General features: G+C 49.7%; 1 protein-coding gene across 1 annotated transcript; it reads left to right on the forward strand.

Moving 5' to 3' along the window:
• Positions 1–2,552: 2,552 nt before the first annotated feature.
• LOC309379821 (uncharacterized protein) lies at positions 2,553–7,756 on the forward strand (the record flags this gene model as incomplete). Its single annotated transcript, XM_081929274.1, has 2 exons — positions 2,553–3,219; positions 6,602–7,756. The coding sequence occupies 2 exons, from the start codon at positions 2,553–2,555 to the stop codon at positions 7,174–7,176; spliced, it is 1,242 nt and encodes a 413-aa protein (XP_081785400.1). The 3' UTR covers positions 7,177–7,756.
• Between the last annotated feature and the right edge of the window lie 4,939 nt (positions 7,757–12,695).

Below are 12,695 nucleotides of genomic sequence, written 5' to 3' on the forward strand. Positions count from 1 at the left end.
CACACACCCACACAAATCCCACAACCTTTGTTAATGTCTCTCTTTTCCTGTGAGCAGAATGCATCTTAACTTTTAAAGTCTCCTCAGACATATTCCACTACCAAGAATACACTAAAGCTGCTTTTGCGTTTGTTGTGATATTGCTAGTGCCTCCATGCTGAGCTACTCGAGAGAATCCGAAGAGAGATCCTCTGTAATGCAAATCCCCCTTCCCCGGTTCTTAGCATAGTACAGCTGTTACAGGCAAGAGGCGTGCTTTGAATACATGGTTTTTCTCCCACCCCCACCCAATAACGCACACCTTCATTTTCCCTTTCAAATCAGTCCCTTACATTGCCTTGATATCCGGTTGTAGGATTATCTCTCGACTAGCCACACGTGAGCAGCCACTTGGTGGTTACTTTGTGCAACTGATGAGGAATTAATTTTGCTACCTGTCAGCTATTAGCTGCTGGTTATAAACATTCTTCTCATGTCGCAGCAACAGCAATGTGTGTGTTCAGATTGATCAAGGGCTATTACTAGCAGCAGAGCTCCTGATTTGAATGCATAAGGTCTCAGGTTTAGGCCTTGACACGCCCAGGTGGGTCTGGGAGACACCCCTGCATGAAACCTGGAGACCAACAGTCACGCAACATGATGTCTACATGGGGTCAGTTCAGTCTGTCTTGCACCATCTGTTGAAAGGGCAGAATGGTCCTACTTGGTCACTATTGTGTAGTTCATTATTGTGCAGACACTACTGAACTAGATGAGCCAAGGGTCTGGCTCAGGATAAGACAGCTTCCTGTGTTTGAATGCAATCAGACCTGTCTCTGTCCCATTGCCATTGAAAGTCTGATTTCCAGCAGATTGAAAAATTAGAAATTGGAAGCTCAGCATGGTTGTGGTATAGCGTGTTCTCCCTAACAGAGAGCACGTGTTGCGGTTGGGGGAACAGGCCACTCCACAATGACTTGGCAAATTGTTAGCAACCCAAGCATTTAAGAGTTAATTGGGTTGCTGGGGTAAGATTTAAATTGGCAATTGGAGGAGGGGTCAGAGGCCATATATATACAGGGGCCAGAGGAGGGAACTCCCTCTTGGCCGTTTCGAACTGGATCAAGGAGCAGCCTGGAGACGGTTGTATTAAGCCTGACTTATTCCCTGATTCCTTGCCCCCCTTTTTTTTTTCTGTCTTCTTACCCTCCCTTCTATACCCCTTGTCTTAATTTCCCTTTGCCTTTTCTCTCCCATTCCGCTGGTTGTTTTATTCAGTTTCTTATTTTGTCGTTTATTTTAATTTTAATCTTGCGTTAACAACCCCTAGTAGATTTCAGAAGGCCGTGGGTGGGGACCCCCCCCCGGCCTGGGGGAGGCTTGGTGGGGGGCAGGTTTGCGGCCGATTTTGGTGCCATTGGAGCACCACCACCCCCCCGGTTGCTAGCGCTGCGGTGGCGGATCGCGGCCGTCTCCCTCCCCCTCCCATCCGCCTCCTCCTTCGTTGCTGAGGCCTTGCGGCGGCATAAGGCCCGGCCCCTTTCAGCCGGCGGGCCTGGTGTTCCCGGGGGTGAGGTGGGCCTTGCGGCGGCTACGGGTAGGCCGCGGACGGCGCTTCCCCCCCTCCCGTTTTTTGCAGGGATCGCGGCCCTCGCGGCCGCGGGGCGCTCCCGGATCGTCCGCCCTCCCGACCCCTTCCCCCTTCTGCCTTACCTGGTCGGGTGGTTGTGGGTGCTCCCGGTCCCGGCTCCGTTGGCGCGGCTGCCGCGGCGGCCGCGCTTTTCTTCCGGACCCCTGTTGGGGGGGGAAAGAAAAGAGAGCTTCGCAATTTGCGCGGCGGGGTGAGCGGCCTGCTCCCGCCCGATCCAGGGAGCGCGGGCGGCGCGACGGTGCGGGCCGCTAACCGCGCCGGCGCGCCAGAGGTGCGTGCAGGCCGAGGCCTAGCCCCGGCCTGCATTTTCTACCTGAGGGACCTCCTGGTTCTCTGGGGTCCTCCATTTTATTTGCAGCGTCTGTCGACTGACTGCTTGCTGGCCCTCTAGTGGTCGTGGAGGGCTATTGCAGGCTGCCTGCTCGCGAGCTCCCCTAGTGGCTCAGCGCAGCACTGCAGCTGTATTGTATTTAACAAGCCGAATAGTGCCACCTTCTGGGTGACCTAGGTATAGCAGCTTGCTGTAACTGACTTTCTATAGGTCCACCTGGTGGCTTGGCCTGGCACTGCTACTGCCCCTGCAGGGACTACACTGCCCTGCAGGGCAGCTTTAGGGGGCGCGCTGATCCGGAAAATAATTAAATAATTAATAATTAATTATTAATGGTATATAATAATAAATAAATAAATAAATAATTGAATAATAAATTAAATAATTAATAAATAATTATAAAAGACATTTCAATAGATTAGTGTTCTTTGAATTTAATTTTGGTAATAGTTCATTTCCTTTACTTACCAGTTAAGCGCCATTGTCAAAGGCCGTTGGCCGGTCTTGGTCAATCCTTCAACAAGGTTGACAGTTTGCTTGGGTTATTAATCAGGGCCTTCCTTGTCTTTCTTTGTTTTTAAACTAGCAGGCATGGCCCCGAAGAAGGCTTCGGCCCGAGCTGACCGGTCTTCCACTGCAAAGCGACCCATCAGGGGTCCCTCCCAAGCACTGCGCTCACCTGCCCCGAATCAATCACTTGGTCGGGTTCAGTCATTTATGGCAGGCATAGCTGATGATCCAGCGGCCATGTCTCGTTTTGCGGCTGAAATGGATGGTGTCCTCCAACGTTGTTCCACTCGGCCCTCTACGTCCGCAAGGCCACCTCAGCCGTTGGTGCCATCGTCACCAGCTTCATCGCTGTCTAGCGAGCTTGGGGGAGAAGGCCCATCAACTAGTAATGCTAGGGTGGTTTCCCGGCTTACCCAACCCTCCTCCTTACCTGCTACGCGTGCCCGTTCGCGTAGGACAAGGCTGTCTTCCAGGAGGGTGTCTCGAGGAAAGACCCCTTCGACGCCTGCTTCCCGCCGGAGCGAGGCTGTCCAGCCTTTAGTTGAGGTGGCTTCGGGTTCAGGTACCTCACATGTTGTATCTTCTGTGGCCCCAGGTCCTTCACAGCAAGACCTTGACTCAGGATCCTCCATGGAGGACAGCCTTCCAGTTCCTGCTAGGAGATCCTTGGGTGGAAAGCGCCGCCACAGGAGATCTTCCCGGAAGCATGCCAAACGCAGAAGGGAGGACTCTTCTTCTTCTTATACGGGTACGTCTTCTAGTTCTGACGATGAGGCGGGTAGCTCAATCGAACTTTATTGGGGTTTCGGCGAGGCGGCTTCGGGGCTTCCAAGGTGGGCTTGGGAAAGGAGGGCCAATGCTCACCGGGCGAAATATGGGGCAGTACAAGAGTGTAGGGATGGTGTCCTGGTACTGGACGTTAAGGTCTCTACCAATTCGGCCAGAGACATCATTCCGGGCTCGCACTTGGCAACGAAGCTGCGGTCTAGAATACTCAACGGCCGGTATGTAGATATGTTTAAACTGGCCCCACCCTCTGAGGACCAGGAGAAAGTGGATTTCTCCAAAAAGCGCCCTGGCAACCCCACGATTGACAGAACTTTCGAGCACTGGCTTGATTGTTTCCAAGTCTTCGCCGGCATAGTGGTGGCGGCTTATCCTCGGAGATCTCTCCACTTGTTTGTTTATTTATCCATCGTTCGTTCCGCCTTCACCAAAGCTGGTGAAAAAGCGGCGATAAAATACGATGAGAACTTTAGGCGTCGGGCGGCCAGGATCCCGTCGGCTCGCTGGGATCGTAGGGATCTCGATGTGTGGACCACCCACGTGGCCCCACTTATTGACAAAAGAGTGCCGGAACAGCAGAAGCCCAAGCCGGCAGCTGTTAAAACTGGCCGCCGTATGCTATGCTGGGATTTTAATAAGGGATCATGTCAGCGCCAGGGGTGTAAGTACGCCCACAGTTGTGAGAGATGTGGCGGAGCACACGCAGCGGCTGCTTGCTTTAGTGGACGGCGGCCCTTTCGTGGAGGCAGAGGGGGTTCTCAGCAAAACCCTAAACCAACCCCCTCTACTGCAGCCGCAGCAGCAGGAAAGTAATATATTGATATCCTTAGCCCGTACCCCTATTCGTTTGCAGGTCCTACAATTCTGGCTCCAGTCTTACCCCAACAGGGAGGCTGCGGCTTATTTGAATGATGGTTTCTCCGTTGGCTTTAGGATTCCGGTAGCCATGTCTCCCGTGGCACGGAATCCTGCTAACCAAAAATCGATTCGTGACCTACCTATGGTCGCCCGCAAGAAAATAGCAAAGGAAGTGGCTATGCATCGCATGGCTGGTCCTTTTGACGCACCACCCATTCACGATTTGCATATATCCCCCTTAGGTATTGTGCCAAAAAAGGCCCCGGGTGAATTTCGTTTAATTCACAACCTATCACACCCTGTAGGTACATCAGTTAATGACGTTATTCCAACGGAGCTCTGCTCCGTGAAGTACGCTTCTCTTGATCAAGCGATCAAGATGATTCGGAAGTTTGGTCGTGGTGCCTTATTGGCAAAATGTGATATTGAATCGGCGTTTCGCCTTTTGCCAATTCATCCAGATGATTTTTGGCTGCTAGGTTTCCAGTTTGAGGGCAAGTATTACTTTGACAAAGCTATGCCTATGGGCTGTTCAATAGCGTGTGCCGCTTTTGAAACTTTTAGCACCTTTTTGGAGTGGGCCTTGAAGTTTAAAACTGGACTGGGCGGAGTCACACATTATCTGGATGATTTTTTACTGGCTTCTGCGGACAACACCGGCGATTGTTTGGCGCTGTTACAAGCCTTTGCCGACCTCACGCGGGAATTGGGGGTCCCGCTCGCCGCTGACAAGACGGAGGGTCCTTCGACCCAGCTCACTTACCTGGGTATCCTTTTGGATACGGTTGAGCAAACTTCTAGCCTCCCTGTGGACAAGCTAGAAGCTTTGAGGAAGCTTATAGAGGAACTGCTTCCACTGAAAAAAGTGTCCCTCAGGCAACTCCAGTCGCTTTTGGGACACTTGAATTTTGCCTGCAGGGTGGTGGCTCCTGGGCGCCCCTTCTGTTCACGCCTTGCGCGCCTCACTGCTGGGTTAAGGTTCCCGCATCATCGGGTTCGCCTCTCCAGGGAGGTGAAGACCGACCTTCGCATATGGTTGGAATTCCTGGAGGAATTCAATGGAGTTTCATTGTGGCAAGACACCTTGAACTTGCATAATGATTTCCAGGTGCAATCAGATGCCGCTGGTTCTTTAGGATTCGGCCTTTTCTGGAAAGGTCGCTGGTGTGCTCAACGCTGGCCGCCTGGGTGGCAGGGAAGGGAGATCACGCGTGACCTAACTTTTCTCGAGTTTTTTCCAATTGCAGTGGCAGTGCATTTATGGGTCGAGGAGTTCAGGAATCGTCGTGTCTGCTTCTGGACAGATAACCAGGCGGTGGTGAATGTCCTAGCCAAATTGTCATCGCGCTCCCCCAGGGTCTCGGCCCTGTTGCGGGACTTCGTGTTGCATTGTTTACGTTATAATATAGTTTTCTCGGCACGTTTTATCCCAGGGGTGTCTAACGATATTGCTGATGCTCTGTCCCGTTTTCAGATGGAGCGGTTCAGGTTCCTGGTTCCAGAGGCTCGGATACGTCCGGAATATTTCCCGGATCATCTCTGGAACCTTGGCAGCAATTAGTTTTTCAGGGAGTAGCGGCATCGGTTTCCCCTTCTACTCTGCGATCTTATGAAAAAGCCTGGGCTGATTTTCTGGCATTTGCCAGCTTATCAGACAGAGTGGCGTCTGGGGTACCTCCCACCTCATCGCAGGTGTTGCAGTACTTGGCGCACTTGTTTCAATTGGGACGTGCAGCCAGGACACTTAGGATGCAAGCGGCTGCCATAGCCTTTTTCTGTAAAACATATTTTGATAAAGACCCTTGTTCAAAGTTTGTTGTCCGCAGGGCGCTTGAGGGATGGGGTAGAATTTGCCCCTCCAGGCCGGCAAACCGACACCCCATCTCCTTTGACTTGCTCAGCAGGTTACGCAAAAAGCTCAGGGTGGTTTGTTGGTCTGGGTATGAGGCTCGCCTGTTCTCGGCTGCCTTTTCCGTCGCATTCTTTGGCGCATTAAGGGTGGGTGAGTTAGTAGTGGAAGACCACAGGGATGGTCGTTCTAGGGGCCTTCTGCTCCAGGACATTCAGCTGTCCCCTGCTGAATTGAGAATTACTATTAGACATTCAAAGACGGATCAGGGGGGCAGGGGTGCCTTGATTCGACTCCCTGCCACGGGGGAGGCGGGCCCTTGCCCAGTCAGGGATGTCAGCAAATACCTGGAGTTGAGAGCGCAAGGGGATGGCCCGCTGCTTCGGCATGAGAATGGGTTGCCGTTATCTAGACACCAATTTGCGAGAGTATTGCGCAAAGCAATTGCGGCCTGTGGGGGCACGGCTAGCGATTTCGCCCCCCATTCCTTCAGAATAGGGGCTGCCACGACGGCTGCTCACTGGGGATTGTCAGCTGCCAGAATTAAGGATTTGGGCCGTTGGAAATCGAATGCGTTTAAAGGATATGTGCGTTAATGGTGGTGTCTGATGTTGTTTCTTTGTTCGTTTTGTCCCAGGTTCTGATACCGTGCGCATATGGATGGTGGGGCACAGCATCATCCATTGGGCTGGTGTCGCAGCACGGCAGTCTGGATTGGGTCCAGGTCTCGGTCTTCCTTCGCACATTCGGTTGTCCTGGCTATCCAGACGGGGAATGCGCTGGGCAGAGTTTTTGCCACGAATTCGGAGCCAGCTGCTATTGGAAGAGCCGCCAGCTGCTATCGTGGTGCAGCTGGGGGAGAATGACCTGGTGTCAACAGACTGTTTCTCTTTACGTGCTGCAATCTTGGGTGACTTGGAGACACTGCGGGCAATGGTGCCCACAGCGAAACTGTTTTGGTCCAAGCTTTTGCAACGACGTGCTTGGACGGGCAGTCGTTCCCCAGCAGCCATCGAAAGGGCCAGGAAGCGCATCAATGCTGCGGTTTCCAGAAGGATTGTGGAGTTAGGTGGAGAGGTGATTTTTCATCCTGACATCACCTTTCAAGCGGCAGCCCTTTTTAGAGCTGATGGAGTGCACCTGTCGGCTTCTGGGAATGAGGCTTGGATAAGTGCAGTGGTGGCCAAGCTGAGGTCTTGGCTGGGGCTGTGAGTGGTTGGCGGGGAGCTGAGGGCTCCATGGCGGTTAGGCATTGGTTAAATGGTGCTTGGAGGGGTAAGTGCCTACCCCTCCAAATGATGCGAATGGGAATTCCGTTAAAGGAAATCCAGGGGCTTGGCATTCTTTCGTCCTTGTCCCCGGAGTCGGACTTGGGCCGGTCAAGACCCCACCGGAACATGAGGGTGAGAGGTGTTAGTCTGATTCCCAGCTTCATTCTCACCCAATACTTGTTTCCCGCGCTGGCTTCCGCCGGAGTCCGGAAGACCAGCTCTGTCCCTGAGGGCAAGGACAGATAGTCATAACCAATGCCTAAGCAACCACTCACGTTTTGTATTTGAATAAAGTTGTGGCCAAAATTATGCCAAAAACCTTAAACAAAATTGATGTGTGAAGTGTGAGTTTCTTGGGGGGTGGCTTGTGGGACTCAACACGCAAAGCGTGTTCTCCCTAACAGAGAGCACGTGTTGCGGTTGGGGGAACAGGCCACTCCACAATGACTTGGCAAATTGTTAGCAACCCAAGCATTTAAGAGTTAATTGGGTTGCTGGGGTAAGATTTAAATTGGCAATTGGAGGAGGGGTCAGAGGCCATATATATACAGGGGCCAGAGGAGGGAACTCCCTCTTGGCCGTTTCGAACTGGATCACCCGCCCTCCCGCCCTTTTATTAGGGTGGTTCTGCTTGCTTGACCTTGCTATTGCCTGTCATGGGGTCGTTCGCCTTTGAGCGGGGGCCTAGTAGGAATTTTGCCATTTGGCTGATTGGCTGGTGCCATTTGGTTTTTGCCTACTACGTAGCAAATCGTCACAACTTGTAAGGTTGGCGGTTAGGCATTGGTTAAATGGTGCTTGGAGGGGTAAGTGCCTACCCCTCCAAATGATGCGAATGGGAATTCCGTTAAAGGAAATCCAGGGGCTTGGCATTCTTTCGTCCTTGTCCCCGGAGTCGGACTTGGGCCGGTCAAGACCCCACCGGAACATGAGGGTGAGAGGTGTTAGTCTGATTCCCAGCTTCATTCTCACCCAATACTTGTTTCCCGCGCTGGCTTCCGCCGGAGTCCGGAAGACCAGCTCTGTCCCTGAGGGCAAGGACAGATAGTCATAACCAATGCCTAAGCAACCACTCACGTTTTGTATTTGAATAAAGTTGTGGCCAAAATTATGCCAAAAACCTTAAACAAAATTGATGTGTGAAGTGTGAGTTTCTTGGGGGGTGGCTTGTGGGACTCAACACGCAACTAGATTTTGCTAAGCAAAGCAGCCCCAACACTGCTGGATTTGATGTTATTTGTATGACCCACGACTAATTCTTAACATTAGGAAGCTTTTGAAATAAGAATTTTGCTCTATTCAATCATTTTCCTACCGATCAACAGCTCTTTGTTTTATAAATACAATTTTTTCCTCATTATGGGAACTGGCCTTAAAATTATGGTTTTTCTACTTACACACACATGGAAGCTCATTTTGCTGCGTAACCACTGGTCCACTCTTTGGGGGTTTACTAGAAAAATTAGGCCATTCTGTCGGACAGAAAGGTACTAGGAAGACAATGACCCTACTTCTATCAACGTGAGGATAACAAGCAAACCCTACCTGAGCTACTGTAAAATGTAGAAAGATTAAACATTTAGAAGTACAGTGGTACCTCGGGTTACAGACACTTCAGGTTACAGACGCTTCAGGTTACAGACTCCACTAACCCAGAAATAGTACCTCAGGTTAAGAACTTTGCTTCAGGATGAGAACAGAAATTGTGCAGCAGCAGCGCAGCGGCAGCGGGAGGCCCCATTAGCTAAAGTGGTGCTTCAGGTTAAGAACAGTTTCAGGTGAAGAATGGACCTCCAGAACGAATTAAGTTATTAACCCGAGGTACCACTGTAGATGGTTTTGGGATATGAATGATTAGACATATGCTGAAAGCAGCAGGAACCCGCTCACTTAAGAACAAATCACACCCTAAGTTTGTGCAAATAACCCACGGTCCACTCCTGACCCACAATGCTTTTGGAGCTCCCAAGACTCCTTCCAATTTGTTACCTTAACTTTTTAAAATTGCTCCTATTGTTTCCCCAAATGATGCCATGATGCCAAAAGCTTTTTTCGGTAGCCCCCAACCCCACAAAGTTTTTTCATTTTATTACCCGCCCCCCATGGGGCCTATGTTGAACAAGCAAGCTCTTATTGAAGCGAGCAAGCTCATGCACACTGATCCAGTCCCCTATGAAAAAAATGGTGCATGTACAAATTGTATTTGCACAGACACTGTAAGCGCAATAATGGAACCTGCCCATTGAAGAGCTCCCAGTTTTCTGCCCATGCTGATTGAAACTGTTTTATTCTTCTCTCCCCACTGGATTTTATCATGAGCCCTGTGCTATTCTCTCGCTGCAGAATTCGATTAGCCAATATCACACATCGCCATCTTGGCTGCTGTTATGCAGATGTGACATGGGCGATGACCGCCTTCCCTACAGGACTGATTACGCGTGATTGTCAGAGGGAGTCTCTGTGCTATGGATATATTATATCTAGCAACCTCCTATGTCTCTCAGGAACAGCTCGCTTTCATACAAAAATGATATTGTGACTGTCATGCCGCCAGAAAATGTACATCACTGTAACGCAATTGTGTGAAAACTTGCTTTACATGGCAAATTACCCAGAACATGAGAAGACATCTAGGTGGGAGTTCTTTTCCTCATTGAAATGTATACCTCCTGGAATCTTGACACATTTGCGTTAATTTATGCTTCAGCAATGAGTGATCTAAGTTACTGGAATTGCCAGTGAAGTCTTTTAAAATATCAGTTTTAAGATCTTGGCTCTTTTTTTAAAAAAAAAATCTTCCTGTTGCTAATGGCAGTACTATACGTGATCTCATCAGGGTTGGCGAAGGGGACAGAGGAGAGGCATACCTATCGCTCTGTAACTGAACTTGGTTAGTGCTGAAATGATTCATACTGATTCCTGGCCCTCCTCTGCAAATCATGCTGCCTCTTCAATTTTGTTCTGCATTTCCAGTAATCAATTCAAATCTCTTTGGAAGTCGCAGTGTTTACGTGTAAGCATACACAGGACAGCCTCCCTGGTATAATGAGCAAACCACTGTGTGCATTTCAAAAGATGAAATAGATTGTAAATAAAGCCTCAGTAGGGGTTGGATATTATATATCTGAATAAAGGTATGGAGTGGGGAGGGGGGCAGATCTAGAGAGATTATCTGTTTCCTTTCCTCACTGTAAGCGTTTCAGAGAGAAAGTGCGTGTGTGAAGTAATTTTACATCCTCATAGAAATTATTTTAACAGCTCAGGAAGGACTAGGAATGCACGTTAATTATATTACCTCAAGCTTAGAACAATCAGCAATTTCGCCTTTGGGATAATCCCTGCAGAGCTAGTAGCACACCAACAGCATTTTATGCTCTGCAGGGCTGCAGGTTTCATGCAGAGCTTACGGTAAGATCTAGGTCCGAAATCACCACACTAGCACTCAGCGTGCTTAAACTCCTTGCAAGATTGATTAGGAATTGTTGCTGCTGTTTCAAATGTAAGGTGTTGGCACAGCAGAGTGGTCCCTTGCTTTAGTCCACGGGGCATGACCCTGCTAAAATGAAAAATGTCAAATAAAGGTTGTAACTGTTCCCCACCATTGTGGGTAATCACAGATATTGCCTCCCCTCCCTTACAATTGGACATCTAGGCATCTGGAGGCACCTCATTGTGTTTCTAGATAGATCCAACCTTAAAAACAGAGTCATGACAGATTTTTTTCCCCTGAGGGAAGCCCATCATCTTCCTGTCTCTGCAATATTAAGTGACAGACCAACAAATCACCACGTTGAACGGTGCTTCACTTCTAAGTCTTGTTCTACCAACAATGGTTCATTGTCCACTTTGGCTTTATATACTTTTAAGTGTTTTTATTCTGTTAGATATTCATGCAAAACTTATCCAGAGATGGAAAGGACATGAGTTTGCGTAGGGTGGGCTAGATGTCAAATTTTGCGGAGCACAGTCCTATATTTTGAAGAGCTGCCCAGTCTAAGTCTTCTTTGAAGATCTACAGTGGTACTTCAGGTTAAGTACTTAATTCGTTCTGGAGGTCCGTTCTTAAGCTGAAACTGTTCTTAACCTGAAGCACCACTTTGGCTAATGGGGGCCTCCTGCTGCTGCCGTGCCGCCGGAGCACGATTTCTGTTCTCATCCTGAAGCAAAGTTCTTAACCTGAGGTACTATTTCTGGGTTAGCGGAGTCTGTAACCTGAAGTGTATGTAACCTGAAGCGTATGTAACCCGAGGTACCACTGTACAACCGTAAAGAGGGTGTCAGGAGTGCGTGCAGGAGCCAGGCCCTGTGACCAGTAGAGCTTCACAGGACTGGGGCCTTCTAAGTTTGTTCTGGAGAGGCAAGGCGCGGCCGCACAGGTGAGGCCACTTGGTAACTCACTGCACCTGGTAGCAAGAGCCAGGAAGGGATATAAGGTCAGCATTTCCCTTCGGCTCTTTGCCTCAGCAACATGTTTCCTGCCTTGCTGCGTTTGGCTCCTTGCTTCTTGACCCTTGATTTCATGATTCCCTGCTTCCTGACCCTTGGACCCCTGACTTCTGGACTCTCATTCCTTTTCCCAGTCCGCCATCTTGTCTTGGGTCCCGATGTCCTCAGCCAGGTCTTTGATCGCTTGTAGACCAGACTGTGACAGAGGGAGAGCAGGGTGGGCCCACTGGCAAAGGAAAAGGAGTGCGGAGGGACCGCACCCCCCCAGCAGCGTGATCCCAGTGGGGTGCCATCATGGCTGTTCCCCCACTTGCGCTGGGTGCCACAACCCTGGGATGCGACCAGCCCTGCCCCTGCCTGCTCTCTGCCCTGCCCCCCCCGTGCCAGAGCATGAAGCTCCACCACTGGGTGGGCCATGAAGTTTGTTTGTTGATCACATCTATATCCCACCTTTGTCTCAAAGGAGCTTAAGGTGGCATACATGGTTCTCCCCCTCCTCATTTATTTTGCAGAACAGGTATGGTTTTCCAGGTCCCAGTCTGGCACTCTAATCAGTACAGCATGCTGGCTCATCAACAGGTAGAAAAGCACCTGGGCAGCAGACTGAACACAACCACAGGCAACCTAACCACAATCATCTGCGCTAGAGTGGAATGTTCTATCATTCTTATGTTATTATAAATTATAGTTCTATTTAAATTATATTCAAAAATGTGCATGTGTTAAATTAATATAAATTAATATATATTAAGATATGCAAACATTACGCAACTATGTCATTATTTTGGTGAAGTGTGCCTGTCTTTCTTTGGCAATGCATAATTGGCCACCCTAGAGATCAGTGAATCAGTACTGCATACAGCTGGCTTCTGCTGGAAATTTACCAAACTGTGTTTCCCCACCACCACCCTTCGCTTGATAGTGGTGAGAAAATGGCTTGTTTGAACCGAACGTGATCCCGGTTGACCCTATTGCTCAAATAATGCTACATTAGTATGCATTCCAGTTTCTCCA

Source organism: Podarcis melisellensis (assembly GCF_964234715.1).
Source record: "Podarcis melisellensis genome assembly, chromosome: 10".
NCBI lineage: Eukaryota > Metazoa > Chordata > Lepidosauria > Squamata > Lacertidae > Podarcis > Podarcis melisellensis.